This window comes from Pelodiscus sinensis, chromosome 2 (assembly GCF_052426305.1).
Source record: "Pelodiscus sinensis isolate ZL-2025 chromosome 2, ASM5242630v1, whole genome shotgun sequence".
Taxonomy (NCBI): domain Eukaryota; kingdom Metazoa; phylum Chordata; order Testudines; family Trionychidae; genus Pelodiscus; species Pelodiscus sinensis.
Genome location: NC_143053.1, coordinates 85,434,040 through 85,449,295, shown reverse-complemented (window position 1 = coordinate 85,449,295; position 15,256 = coordinate 85,434,040). Strand labels below are relative to the sequence as shown.

Here is a 15,256-nt window from a genome sequence, read left to right as displayed (position 1 = left end):
TGGACATCTCCTGGCATCCTCTGACGCCAGGGAGGGATCATCAGGTGAGTGCTGTCAGTTTTCCACACACACACAGGGCGGGGAAGGTAGGTGCAGAGGGGATGGGGAGCGATCGTCGCTCGGCCTGGGCAGCCTGCTGCATTCTGTGCATATTCAAGCACATGCAGCAGCAGTGTGCACCATGTGGCCTCAGGAGCTAGCCCCGGATCACTCACGGGCTCGTGCTCACAGGCTGTGTGGAGGCCCTATACACGTCTGACTCCTGGGAAGACGCCCTCCCACCACCAGACACTGATGGAAGGAGGCTGGGCACAAGGGCACAGGCATGACCCCAAGCACTCCAAAGAGCGCAGCACAAAGCACACGCCCCTGCCTGTACACTTGAGGAGCCACCTGCTCTCGTGGACAGTGCTGGCAGGCACAGGTTTATGTACGCCCCCTATGGAAGGCCAGTCTGCTCCAGGCCCCTCTCCTGTCCATGGGATCCCACTGTGGCTAGACATTTCCCTTGACTGCTTGTCTGTGCGACCGGGGGGATGGGGATGGGCATGCGGGAAGCATGGTCCCTATGGCACTCAGGGCCCCTGTGAGGGAGGTCCTGTTATGCAGGCCACACATGGCCTGACTCGCGAGACATCACCGTCCTCTGGCCCGAGGACTGTTGGTCGCTGCTCACACAGGAGGGCACGGCCTCTTGCAGTGTCTGCATGGATGAGTGACCACCTCTCCCTCTTTTCCTCCACAGCTGGACCAGCCATCGCTGAGGGGCAATCCACGCCATCAGAGGCAGCCGCCTGACCGGGGGGGAGCTACAAGCTCAGGAGGGTCCACGAGGACCTTTTGAGAGAGCACGTGGCCATTCTGCGTGACATGCTATGAACCCTGGCCCAAATGGTCTGGAATGATGCCAAGTGATGCAACCGAATGTGGGAACAGCTTGTGCGACAGAGTGAAAACTTGTGTGCCACCATCCGGGAAGTGATGGCACACCTGGTTCCCACTTTAGCCCCTGTCCCTACTCCAGCTCCCCCTGCCATACCTATGCCCCCTCCCCAGGCCCAACCAGCCATCCCTGATCCTGCTCCAGTCCCCCATCCTACCCACCCCTCTGTGGTCCCAGGCCCCAAATGCCCCTGAGTTCTCTGAGGTCCCCGGACCCAAGGTGGCTCCACCAGCCACCCCACATGCCACTCCCAGCCCTGAACGTCCCTCCCCGCTCCAGAGTCTCAGCCCCCCCCTCCAGTTACTGTTATTTGAAAAAAAATACAAAGTTTTTGTGGTTCCACTCAAAACTGGTGTGTTTATTGTGAGTACAGGGAAGGGAAGAAGGGAGGAATTAGGTTGGAAAGGTATTGGGGGCAAGGCAGAGGCCCCTAGTGGGGAGGCCTTGGGGAGAGTTACTGGGGTTCTTCAGTGATAGAAATGTAGCCGTGTTAGTCTGGGGTAGTTGAAGCAAAATGCAGGACAATGTAGCACTTTAAAGACTAACAAGATGGTTTATTAGATGATGAGCTTTCAGAGACTGTACCTCAGCACCTCCCAGATGCGCACTCCAGCCCAGCCTGATGTGCCTGGTGGATGGCAGCTGTCCATGGCTGCTTGAAGGCCCTCCCTTCGCGACCAGCCTCTGCTCCCCCACCCTGGGAGAGAGGCCTCCCCCTTTCTCTCCACAATGTTGTAGAGAATACAACACGCCATGACCACCTTGGAGATGTTGTGCTCCCCCATGTCGAGGCAGGTCAGGAGGCACCTGAACTGCGCCTTGAGGCACCTGAAGTTGCATTCCACTTGTATGTGGGCCTGGTTGAGGTGCGCATTGAATTGTTCCCTGCTGGGGTCCAGGTGGCCAGTGTAGGGTTTCCTCAGCCACGGCATGAGTGGGTAGGCTGCATCCCCAATGATGCACAGTGGCATGTGGACGTCCCCCCACGTGAAAGTCCTGCTGGGGGAAGAATGTGCCAGCCTCCAGCTTGTGGTAGAGGCTGGAGTTTCAGAATATTCAGGCATCGTATGCCTGCCTGACCAACCAACGAAAATGTCCAAAAACTGTCCACTGTGGTCGACCAGGGCCTTCAGCACCATGGAGAAATAGCCCTTCCTGTTGATGTATGGGCTGCTCAATGATGTGGTGCATGGATCGGGATGTGAGTTCCATAAATGGCTCCCCCACAGTTGGGGAACCCCAGGGCAGCAAATCCTGTGACGATTGGGTCCAGATCTCTGAGGTGGATGACCCTGTGCAGCAGGATGGAGTTGATGGCCCTCACAATCTGCAGGAGACAAAGAAACAAACAAAACAGAGAATGAGGGGAAATGCCTGAGCCCTTGGGAGATGCCCGCCCCTCTTTCCTCCCTCCCTCGAACACCCCTGGAGCCATACCTAATAATGCCACCTCCCTCCCCATCAGTAGGGCTGGGTGAGGGTGGGACTGCACAACCCCCCAGGTATGGTGCTTCCTCCCACCCCCAGGCCATCTATGCACCCCCCACTCTCCCTTTTCCCTAAGGTCCCCCTTTCCAGTACTTCCCCGCCCCACTGCAGGTACTGCAGCCTGAGCGTGCCTTACCTCCATGAGGAGGGCCCCGACGGTGGACTTCCCCATGCCAAACTGGTTGACCACTGACCAGTAGCTATTTGGGGTGGCGAGCTTCAAGACGGCAATGGCGACCCGCTTCTCCTAGGGGATGGCTGGCCGCAGGTGGGTGTTGTGTCGTCGGAGCGGGAAGAGGCGAGCCAGGCACACAGCTCCAAAAAGGTGGCCTTCTGCATGCATAAGTTGTTGAGCTACTGTTGGTCGTCCCACTGCTCCATCACCAGCTGGTCCCACCAGTCAGAACTGGTGTCCAGCCTCCAGAATCGTCTCTCGGCCATGGGATGCGGGTGCCAGAGCATTGCTCCCGCATTCAGGCAGAGAGACTCACAGATGAGCTCGGAGTCAAGCTGGGGCAGGTCCATCAAGACAGTCTGCACAAACTGCTGCAGAACCTGCAGCATGGCAGTGTGCGGCCATTGCATGCCCAGGGGCAGCTCGGGCTCCATAGCAAAAAGAATGTGGTGGTGTCCAAAAGCTGGGCAACCAAAGCAAGCACGGCTAAAGCTTTGCTGTCCCTCAGTGAGGTAGGCAAGCCCACAGCAGAACCTGAGAAATGGCTGTTCAGGGGGTTCCCTTTAAGCACGCGTTTCAGACAGCCTTAGGCAACAGCACCCGGAAGCAACTGCTGACCTAATGCCCGGCCAGAAATGGTTCCAGGTGGCCTTTTATGTGAGAGAGCATCCAGTCAGTCTGGACACTCTCTTTCAAAAAGGCAGATCACTTTTTTGATGCACTTTTGCGTGTGGATGTGCTCTTTCGAAAGAAGTTTTTTCAAAGAAGATCTCTTCCGAGAAAAATCTTCTTTCGAAAGAAGCCTGCAGTCTAGATGTAGCCGAGGTATGCTGTAACTGCTATCAAATACAAATAAAAATGCATTTCTTTGTGATTTCTTCTTAGAGTGCAACTGTCATAACAAAGCAGAAGATTGTTATTATAGCCAGAGCGTGGCAGATCAGAATAGGAGCATAAATATTCACGGCCAGTTCATAGGAGGTGGAGTCTGTATAAACTGTACACAACACACAACTGGGATCAACTGCGAGATCTGTGCTGATGGATACTATAGGCCATATAAAGTAAGATTTATCAGACTACACCCCATTGCTTTGATTAATAATAAATGTCATCGTATGTACATTTCTATCCATTGTATGTTATTAAATTTCACTCTCGAGTGTGAATAAAACTGTAAGGTCTTCATAGATCAGATACCAGCGTGACAAGTTCAGAGTAAATTCAGGCTGATTCTTTACCACATTGAAGGGATAGTGCCAATTATTTTGTGATTAAAGAGAATGCATATGATTCTTGGAGAAGTGATGAGCTCAACCTCTTTATATAAAGTACCCCCTTTAAAAAAATATTATAAGTACCCCTGGTACCTACAGTTTTCAGACACACAGGCTATGTCTAGACTGGCAAGTTTTTCCGGAAAATCAGCAGCTTTTCCGGAAAAACTTGCCAGCTGTCTACACTGGCCGCTTGAATTTCCGCAAGAACACTGACGATCTCATGTAAGATCGTCAGTGCTTTCCCGGAAATACTATGCTGCTCCCGTTCGGGCAAAAGTCTTTTTCCGAAAAACTTTTGCGCAAAAGGGCCAGTGTAGACAGCACAATACTGTTTTCCGTAAACAATGGCGATCGGGGCTTTTTTGCGGAAAAGCGTGTCTAGATTGGCCACGGACGCTTTTCCACCAAAAGTGCCTTTGACGAAAAGCATCCTGCCAATCTAGACGCGCTTTTCTGAAAATGCTTTTAACGGAAAAGTTTTTCGGAAAATCATGCCAGTGTAGACGTAGCCACACAGTTTTTTTTCTACCATTGCAACACATTGTTTAAACAACTTAATTGTAGGCGGGGCGGGCAATGGAATTTTTGGATGTAAAAAGTACAAAAATAATAAAGCGCTGTAAAACTTCAAATCAAAATTCAGTTTTCTCCAAATTTCAGTTGTGTTGACGTACTCCCCCAGACTTCTCTCGAGTACCCCTGAGGGTACTCCTACTACTGGTTGAGAAACATTGCACTAGTGTCTTTCTAGTTCAATGGTATTGAAATAGGAATTCTGTCCTTATCCTCATTCATTGGATACATAGAAAGATAAATTTGTTATAATATGGCTAAAAAAGGATAAACATTGCTAAAAAAATCAGCAATCTAGATGGGTCTTCCTATATTGTGATGTAGTGTGGCCAGGAGAGTAACTTCTTGTACCAAGGACATTTAGGCTATGTCTACACTACCAGGTTATTAATATAACTCCAGAAATAACTGTTTTGAAATAATTTTATTTTTCTGCAAAGGCAGCAGTTATTATTTCAAAATAACAAGATGGTTATTTTCAGGGCTTGACAAGTAGCGGCGAGCCCCACTCGCCAGCTGCGCGGTTTGGCACGCTGTGCATGCGCAGACTGCTCTGAGCATGCGCTGACTGCGCTGCGCGGCTGCACCGGGCTAAAATCTACTCGCCACAGGTGAATAGATTGCCCTAATTGTCGAGCCCTGGTTATTTCAAAATAACCAGCTTGGTTGTGTGGACCCTTGCCTAGTTCATTTAAAATAAGGGGAGTTATTATAAAATAACTTCCCAGTGTACACATGCCCTTACTTTCTTCAATAAGGAGGTTTCCCTTCTCTTGATAAACATTGATTCAGTGAGTGCATGCACTGGGGAGCCCAGGTTTGTTCTCGTACTGTATGTGGCCTCTGCTCACAGTTGTGTTTAAGGATGATTAGGTAGTAAGCACACTCTGTCTCAGAGAGAAGTAAGTATTATGTTCCAGGCACCTCTGCTCCCTTGTTCTAAAGAGCACTGAAGACATACGAGCTTAAGTCTGTTTCTGAACCAGTGAATGACTTGTGTGTCTAGGGATCCAGATTGCCTTTGTCTGGCCCTGAGTATGTGCATGGCTCTCAAAGATAAATTTGGGACTTCCATTAAAAAGAAAAAATCCCACTGATAAATGAAGCTTTAGTTAAATTTCTGTGGTATCTGGCAAGAAACAATGAAGAGTATGACAGTTAAAATATACCATTCGTTTCAGGTTTCTCCCTATGAAGACTACCCATGTCATCCTTGTGACTGTGATCCATTTGGGGCTCTGAGTTCTGACTGCATTAAGGATGTTGATCATTCTGATCATCAGCATGGTAAGGGACCATGACATGCTTTTTCTATAAACTTCAGGTGCTCAGGGGAGTGGAAACATTGTGCTGTTAAGGTCTCAGTCCATGCTGATTAGGGATTCTCATCAAAATGCCATTAAAACCTAAAAAGGGACGGAAGACAGGAAATATAACATGCTACAGAAGTAAAAGTTGCTTGTAGGTCTTAATCCTGAAACTTGTTATACATGTGCAGAGTGTTCTTCTTGTTAATAAGCTACAAGAATGGAACCTAAAACTTTTATATATATATATTAGTTCAAACTGTGAACTGATACATTGTTTTTTACCCTGGCAGAGGATCTGTGGATCTGGTACTCTATCATGAAAAAAATATACATTGAGTTGGTAATACCCCAGTTCTTTTTGCAAAATGTGACTAGGAGCTGTATAGCTTGATAAATAGGACAGTTACATTGCTTCTCCCACTATTCCATATTTTACCCCAGCTGTCTCCTAATTCTTTATTTTTCCCCATTATCCTTTTGTATTTCAAGGGACTCAGCCAGGTCATTGTCAATGCAAAGAAGGTTACACAGGAGAAAAATGTGACCGCTGTGCATTTGGCTACAAGGGCTATCCAACCTGTGTGCACTGTAACTGCAGTCTGGTTGGAAGCATTAATGATGACCCTTGTACAGAACCTTGTCTTTGCAAGGTAAGCAAGCAGTTGAGTCTCCCTTTGATCTACTGCAAAATCAGTAGATGAGTTTTTAAGTGCATTTGTAATAAGGAAGGTTATTAATATATTTGTCATATAGTCTGTCGTGCTTTCATAAAAAGTTTAAACATATTCCCTTTGACAGGGACGTGAATAAGAATTAACAGTATATATCTGTTATTATTGCTGAGATGTGATAAGCTATGTATCATGATTCTGAATATTCTAGATAGAAAGTTCTATGTAAAAGCAAATGTCAGAATGCATTAGAACAGTGTGTGTGTTTTGTGGATGGGTTGGTGTTCTTTAAAATACATCATTATTGATGAGCAGCTAAAGGGTGTATTGAATTATTTAATCAATACCACATAATTCTACATATTCAAAAAATATATAAATTTTGAAAATTTACATTGAGAACTATGCCTGAAACCTAATTTTATTTTAAGTATTTAATTACAAAGCATAAACTTGTCAAATGAAAAAAAAATTGAGACTTGATTTGCAGACTATTTTTCTTGGGCAAATGCTAATTTTTTATATCAGTAAATGCAAGTTTTCATTAAATTTCGCACACCTTTGGTTTCTGCAGAACTTTGAGGTGAAGTTCTGTTTTAATATTTGATGCTGTTACACTTAATTTTCAGCAACTAATGGAAACAAATTATTTCCTTTTTCCAGATATAATAACCTTACCCAAAAAATGAACAACAAAACATTGGTTGATATGACAATTTTTGTGAAATTGCTGAGACCTTTTGCATAAGTTATCTGATCTAAAATATTGAACACATAAATAAAAAGTCACATTGTAAATATAAAGCAGCTTTAGTGGCCAAGTTAAACAAGAAATATTAATATCTACCTTACTCTGATATAAATTATGAATAACATACATGTAGTCAATGAAGTCAACTAGTGAAAATTTAGACAAGAATCAGGCACCTTTTCTGTGCATTGGTAGGAATGGACGTAAGATGTCACCTTCACAGAATTAGATCACAGAGAGAAGCAGACAGTCAGCCAAGAGGCACTAATGAGAGGAGCAAGTATATAGGTCTGGATGAGAGAAGACAGTTTTCTGCCCTAGAAAACATGGAGATAAGGAGGGGTGACTGGATACTCCAAGGAGACAGAAATTACAGGATTGACAAATTCCTTCAGTTTTAGCAGGAGCTTTGTGATCATTTGTATTTATTTTAAGAGCCTAGCTCCTGGAGTCATATAACTTGGTAAGTATCTCAGCTCTCATTTAAAAAAATAAAATTTCTAGCACTCGTGCTTATAGAGAAAAACTTCAAAATATGACCCAAATACACTTTGAAGACTCAGAAATCAGATGGAAACCAAATGAATGCCCCCAATTTATTATTTTTATTTTAAAAAATCATTTTTAAACCAGTGATTTTTCAAACTTGGGCTTGGCAATTCTACAGAGAGTGAGAAGGTAGCGTGGGCCTTTGGAACAAAATGATAGACTGAAAATTGCCCTGGGTATTCCTAAGATTAGCAAACTGGGTAGAGCATAGGTTGGCATTAAAAGCATACAGCATGCCTTTTTAGAGTGTTTGTTAGGAAAACTTCACACAACTGATTTATAGCCATGGGAATTTACAGGTAGTGATCTGTCCACCAGGAGGCACTGACATTTTTCTGAGTGTTGTGAGTGACTAAATACTGAATAAAGCAGGGATGGGCAATAATTTTTACTGGGGGCCACTTCAGAAATTTTTGAACTGGCCCCGGGATGCGCTGGAAGGGTCGGGGCCTCAGGCAGAAGGGGCGGGGCCAGGATACTTCCCTGCTTCCCCACCTACGACCATGATTGGTCTAGTGGTCAGGGAGTATGTGAAGCCTTTGCCCCCCCACAGAGGTTCCTGCTAGGTGCCCATGCCCCTGGTGGTAGGAGGAGTCTTTGCGTATTCCCCCTTCTACCCCCCAGGCCAATCAAGGCTTGGGGGAGGAGGAGCACATGAAAAATCACCATAAATCACAATCCTTTTATATCTTATGCCTGGGATGGTCCAACTCCGTAAATCTTTGGGCCTGATACAAAGCCCACTGACATCTGTAAGGGTCTTTCCGTTGACTTCACTGGGCTTTGGATTGAGCCTCAAATCTTGTGATCCAAAGGTGAGATGCTAATTTTTATTACATATAAGTTTCCATTCTCAGAAGTTCTCACTTCGGTGACAGCAGTTAAATCTGCAAAAAGTCAACCTCTGAACTTGAAATTTATGTGACGGGCTACTAATAATTTCATTTCTTAATGAGAGAGTCCTAGCATAGCATAGTCATTAGGGGTCAGTGCTCAGTGTAGGAATTGAGATTTTCTCTTTCCTACATCAGTATTGTCAAATTACACTGTATTTCCTGACTAAAGACATAATGAATACTATGTGGAATATTTCAAAGCCTGACTGCTCTAGCTATTTTAAGTAGAGCTAGACAGATATAGATATATTCTATTTCACAAAGGATTTTGCTATTTTAGAATTTGATTTCATTCTGATTCAGAATGAAACCCAAAATTTGCAAAAATTCTCTGCACAAGAGGATGGAACCTGGTTCTGGAGAAGTCTATGTGGCTTGCGTTTCTAGAACCATGGAGCATGAAAGCCATGAAGGTCCCTTCTCAAGGGCAGTCCAACTAGTAGGCTGCCAGGAAACTTATACTGTCAAGAGCCAGCCGGGTGAGCTGATGGAAAGGTTTTAAAACCTGCCTAGGTTCTGTCACAACTTACTTGAGACGGAATCTGTGTGGAATTTTTTAATTTAGATAAATCAGCAACTTCCAATAAAAAACTGTTCTGTTGGAACTTTTCTGACCAGCTCTTATTTTAAACTTAGTGAGTTCAACGTATGCCTAGTTTACTGAAGTCTGCTTTGTTTTATATCTTCCTGAATGCTATTGTACATAAATTCAATCTAATCCACTAATTTGCTACCAACCTTGTACTGATATAAAACAAATGTTTTTCACAGGAAAATGTAGAAGGTGAAAACTGTGACCGCTGCAAACCAGGGTTTTACAATTTACAAGAAAGGAATCCTCATGGCTGTACAGAGTGCTTCTGCTTTGGGGTTTCTGATGTCTGTGACAGCCTTGCATGGCCCATCAGTCAGGTAGAATACTATGGCTGTGACTTAATGTTCCAGAAGATTCTCTCTGTCAGTTCCAGAAATGAATTACTGATTCCCTCTTGACTTACAGCCCACCTCCCTGAACATTCTCACAGAGGACTGGACTGGGGTTGTAAAGTCAGTCATGAGGTCTGCTGACTGTAAAGGAACCCAGCCCCCACCAGAACTGCTGGAGTCATTATTATGACTAGTCAATCCCAGTGCTTTTAGAAGTACCACTGTAGTGCCCTCTATACCCTTTGAAAGAGCATTGTTCATGCTCCATCTGATGGAAAAACTTGTCTTGATGGTAAAGTGGGGAATATAAGTGCCCCTAGCTCTGATGCAGAAGTGCAATAGAGAAGAATGACTTGCACTCTTTTTCCCACTCTTTTCTTTTGATGACTTTACAAGATTAGTCAAAATCTAGCACCAAATGTTTCGCATACCAAAAAAAACAGTAGAAGAAAATTCATTGCATTCTTTTTAACTTTCTCTCCACGTTCCTCTTTCTATTGACTGAAATTCTAATTTAGCTCTCTTCTTTTTCTAAGGTGTCAGATATGGCTGGGTGGCTTGTGACTGATCTGGACACTAAAAAGAGTGTGGAACCTCAACAAGGCCAGTTTGATGGACCTCATCAAATAAGTGTCAACAACACAGCTGCTGTGAAAATACTGAAATCTACTTATTACTGGTCAGCACCAGAGCCATACCTAGGAAATAAAGTAAGTTCCCAAGTGAAAAAAAAGTTGCCTTTTATTGCATATTCTTCACATTTTATTCTCACTGGATTGCTCTTAAAAGATCGGTGTTGATCATTAAGAGTAAATGTGAACTATTGGTATTGAGAAGTAAGTTTTCACCTTTAATAAACACTGATTACATGGTAAATTCACTTAAATGTCTTTAACAACTTTTTCTTAGATTCTCTACTTTTTTAATATGGAACATTATTATTTTTCAATTGTAGTGTGTTCTTTATTGTGCTTCATAAATGTTATAACCTGTAATTTGTCATTTTATGCAACTTGTTATTGTTCCATAGATACTTTGTTTGCAGTGTTGTAGCAGGCATGGTCCCTTGGTATGGAAGAGACAAGATGGGTGAGATATATCTTTTATTGGATCAACTTCTGTTGGTGAAAGAGAAGAGTTCTGTGTAGTATGAAAGCTATGCAAAGCTCCACTCTTTCACAAACAGAAGTGGGTCCAGTAAAAGATACTGCTTCATCCTTCTTTTCTCTCCCATAAAGACTTTGTCATGTAACATAAAACAATTGAAAATTGCATGGCAGAAGTCATTAAAGTGGATTTAAAGGTTCATGCTGATGTAACTGTGATACATTTTTTATTTCATCACACACACGCACAAACCAATGTCCATTGATAACAGTCAAAATATTCACATATAGGCTAACCAATCAAAATGCTGCTTGAGAACTAAAGCTTTGTCTACACTACACAGCTTTTAGTGACACAGTTATGTCAGTGCAACTGTGTTGCTAAAAGTTAGGCAGTGTAACCACTGTTGGTTGGCTCTCTTGCAGACAAAATACTTCAACCCCCAATGAGTGGTGTTAGCTGTGTCAACAGGAGAGTGATCATGCTGACAGAGAGTTGTTCACACCAGCACTTGTTGGGAAAACTTTTGTCTTTCATGGGGATACCATTTTAAGACCTCTGAATGTCAAAAGTTTTTTGTCCTTCAGTTGCCACTATAGACATAGCTTGATTATAGCTTGATTTAAGTTTATTTATTTTGTATATTTTGACATGCTGTTGACAGTTTCTGTTTTAATGCATTTTTGCACAAGCACTATGTCCCAAAAGTGCAAAGCTGGAAAATACATAAAATTGAATAATTGTATAATTCAATGTTTGGTGAAATTCTGATCTCAACCAAATCTTATACTGATGAAACAACATTACTTCAATGTGGTTATTCTCAGTTTACACCGGTGTAAGTGATAGCAGACTCAGGGTATGTCTAGACTGCGGGGTTGGTATCCCGAAAAACTCTGCTACATCCAGAGAACGCGTTTGCTCTTCCGCTTTTTTTGTGGAAGAGCAGGCACGCTCTTTTGGAAGCCCTGTCTTCCTTGTTCCACGAGGAAGAAAGGATCTTCCAAAGGAGTGTTTTTTCCCCCGGAAATTTGGCCCAGTGTAGATGGGCCACATTTCAGAAAAGCCTCTTCAAAACAAAAACAAACAAAAAAAAAAAAGCGGAAAAAAGATACGCAAAATGCAGAGTGCATTTTGCGTACCTTTTTCCGGAAAAAGTAAAAGGTTTAGACTAGATATACCCTCAGGGCTAAGATGTCTAAAAGTTGTTTAAAAAATGAAATAGGAATGTTGAGGATCTATCAGACTATGTTTCAAAAAGTTTGACTGACTTAAATACATTGTGCTGATTTGTTACAAAGTAGCATGAACTTGTGATGTTTGTTGGAATTCACACTGTGGGTTTTATAATACTCTGTTTAATGCATCAGTGCAGTTCTATAGAACCTATTGCTGGCTTTCACAAAGTGCACAGCATGGACTCAAGACTTTTGTAGATATGGGAACGTGCCAGGTATACATCCTGTGACTTTCATTGATGTTAGATTGAAATCAAATCCTTACTGTTTTAAACATTGAAGTGATAATCAAAGCGTGTCATACCTTCTGTTTAGTTTGGTGCATATATGTTGTACTTTTCAGCATCTATCCTTTGGCATTGATTGCTGATAATTTTCTCTTAAGATTTTGGATTTTATAATTTTAGCTCACTGCCTTTGGTGGATACTTGAAGTACACTGTGTCTTATGATATTCCAATGGAGAGCGTGGACAGTGACATGGTGTCTAATGTGGATGTTATCATTCAGGTAAGTTTTTATTTAACAGGATTTTCATAAAAAATTGATGAGAAATAATGATATGTAAAAACAGTATGTAAAAATGAAAAGAATTTGATATAGTAACTATTTACAGCAGTTTTCCTTCATTATTAAAGGGCAACAATATTTTACTGCTTAACTTCCAAATCTTTCCAGACATTTATTTTTAATCCTGGGTCCTCAATCCCTATCTTTAAGTAATAGATGAGTGCATGTTAACATAAAATTTATGGAGCTGAGCAAATGCAATGATTATGATATGTGCAGAGCGCTGTGTACACAGGGAACCAAAATAGGATGTTTTTTTATTTATACAAATAGGTCTCTTTTATAAATAAGAAAACATCCTATTTTAGTTCCCTGAGACCTGTTTGTTTATTGTTTTAGATTGATATGCTAATTAACAAAATGGATACACAACAGCTCTAGGCCCACAAACAGTGCATCTTATAGCATAATGCATTCGGCAGTGGAGCTGACCAGGGAAAGTTAATTCCATTTGGCAGAGGGTTTGGATATTTAAAATTGGGGTTTATTCTCATTCAGAATGAAAAGCAAACATTGTCTGTGAAAGGACATGGCACCACAGCTCTGACACGGTCCATATAGTGGAGCCATAGGCCTTGAAAGCTCTGGCAGTCCCTGAATCCAAACCAGTTTATGTGGACCTTTGGAGTCTAGACTGCTAATGAGCAGCAAACTTTGCAGGTGGGAATCACGTGGTTTCCAAGCTCTAAGCTGTCCATCAGCCATACCAGGCAGGCTGCCAAGGACACCTGGTAGACAGGATTCCATTGGCCTCCTGCACATGTTCTGTCAGGATTTGACCGAAATCCAGCTATCTCCAAGAAATGCTTTAATTTTGACAAATTAGCAAAGCCTGATGGAAAAACAGTTCCTTGGAATTTTTCTGATCAGCTCAATAGTGCCAAAAAATTATTCTTTCCTCTCCTATCATTCTTGAAACATATCTTCAGCTCTTTCCAAAAACCCTGTCATGCTTAAAGCCTTGGAAGTCATAATCAGCATATTAAACTCTACCCAGAAACTAACAAATAGCTCATGGAGAGCCTGAGCCACTGGTGATAATACATTTGCAGCAAAGCATTCTGCTTAGGAAACGAGCTGTGTTTTTCTAAGTGAACGAGTACACAGCAATCAGAAGCCCATAGCTGTGAGGCTGAGGACTGGGGTCTACACTCATGCTGCTGTGTAGATGTTCATTCTCAGGCCCTGAAGCCTAGCAAAGGAGGGTGAGCTTCAAAGTCTAAGCTCCTGCCCAAGCCTGAACACCTGCACTTCTATTTCTAGCTCCGCAGCGCAAGCCCCACATGCCCAAATCTGCTGCTGCACTGTGCTGCTCACAGGTTTAAAGGTGTAGCCTCAGTGGAGTATATTGCAGTAGTCATTTTAATTTAGCTTCATTTTTGACCCTCTAAAATCTGAGGTAAGATTAGAGCAATCTTCTTTAAAATTGACCACATGATCTGTTGCAGTGGGCTGAAGTAGTAATGGTCAGTTGTTGAGACTGGCAGACCTGTGGCTTTTCACTGGCTTCTATGCAGTAGGTGAGTCTGTGTGGACAGATGCATGCCATCATGCCATGCTGTCAGGCATCTCTACAGAGACCTCACAGTTTGTGAATATGTTTACAGTGACCAGTGGAAAAGTTAAAAAAAATCCAACCCACAAAACACACAATTACTTTACCAGTTTTTTGAAGTACGGTGGGTAAATATATTGTGTGGACTGAAAATGAACCTAATTATTGACTAGTACCTTCATGCTAGCACCTGTACTTAAACCTAGGCTTTCTGTGTCAATGTATCTGTCTTGATTTCAGGGCAATGGACAGATTTTGAGCACCAGATCTGAAGGGTTGTCATTGCAGCCCTATGAGGAGTATTCTAATACAGTGAAGCTCATGTCTGAGAATTTAATAGATTTTAATACAAAAAAGGCTATAGATCGGGACAGGCTGATGACTGTTTTAGCAAATGTGACTCATCTTCTGATCAGGGCCAGTTACAACATTGCAAAGAGAGCCATATACAGGTGAGTGATGAGAGATGATTCAGATTAATTAATTTGCTTTTGGTAATTTTATTTATACTAAACATCACTGACTGTGGCAATATTCCTAAAGTGTTGGCAAAAGATGCTCAATTTAAAACCTGATTTTAATTTCCTTCCTCCCAAAGAATTCTCTGTGAGCTGAATCATCTCTTGCATGGTCTCATCCCAAAAACGAATTTTTCTGGCATGTATAAAAAAAAAGTGTGTAGTTGTTTCAGAGTTATCCCATAGTAGTAACGTATTCTGTGTTAAAAAAGAATTGCTTTATAGCCACATGGTAGTGACAGTTGTCTCTAGGCTTTTTGGGTGTTTTGTAAGAAGGATACACCTTGCAGACACTCAATGCAGTGGTTTTACTTTGGGATGTAACAAGCAAGCCCAGCACTGGTTGAGTTAACGTGTTTGTGCTGATGATAAAGGAATAGGTTGGCATGGTACCTGAAGGGATGTTAAAAGAGGCCCAGTTCAAGGGACCATTTAGCATTCACATCCCTAATGGGGAGCTAGGAGGTGACTGGGTCTGGATGTAAGTGCGTGGGCTGCAGTCTATCTAGGCCTACCTATAGCTATGTCTCTGTGGTACCCAGACAGTTGTGCCCTGGTTTTCTTGACAAAAAAAGGGAACAGGAATGCAAATTTTCAGTTAAGGATACACAAGAGATGGCACTGCCAGGAGTGATGCTATGATAACATTGATAATGGGACCACTTCAGGAGCTTAGGCCATTGCATTCCAGTTAACTGCTATTATT

The 15,256-nt window shown here is 42.8% G+C and overlaps 1 protein-coding gene across 3 annotated transcripts in view; it reads left to right on the top strand.

Annotated features, from left to right (window-relative positions):
- The window catches only part of LAMA1 (laminin subunit alpha 1), a 163,067-nt gene that overhangs the window by 53,303 nt on the left and 94,508 nt on the right, over positions 1–15,256 (top strand). For all 3 annotated transcript variants that reach the window (XM_075920947.2, XM_075920946.2, XM_089776301.1), the window contains exons 8-14: positions 3,492–3,670; positions 5,641–5,746; positions 6,259–6,419; positions 9,408–9,548; positions 10,100–10,273; positions 12,316–12,417; positions 14,273–14,484. In XM_075920947.2, coding sequence (XP_075777062.2) covers positions 3,492–3,670; positions 5,641–5,746; positions 6,259–6,419; positions 9,408–9,548; positions 10,100–10,273; positions 12,316–12,417; positions 14,273–14,484 — 1,075 coding nt within the window. The remainder of the gene's footprint in view (positions 1–3,491; positions 3,671–5,640; positions 5,747–6,258; positions 6,420–9,407; positions 9,549–10,099; positions 10,274–12,315; positions 12,418–14,272; positions 14,485–15,256) is intronic.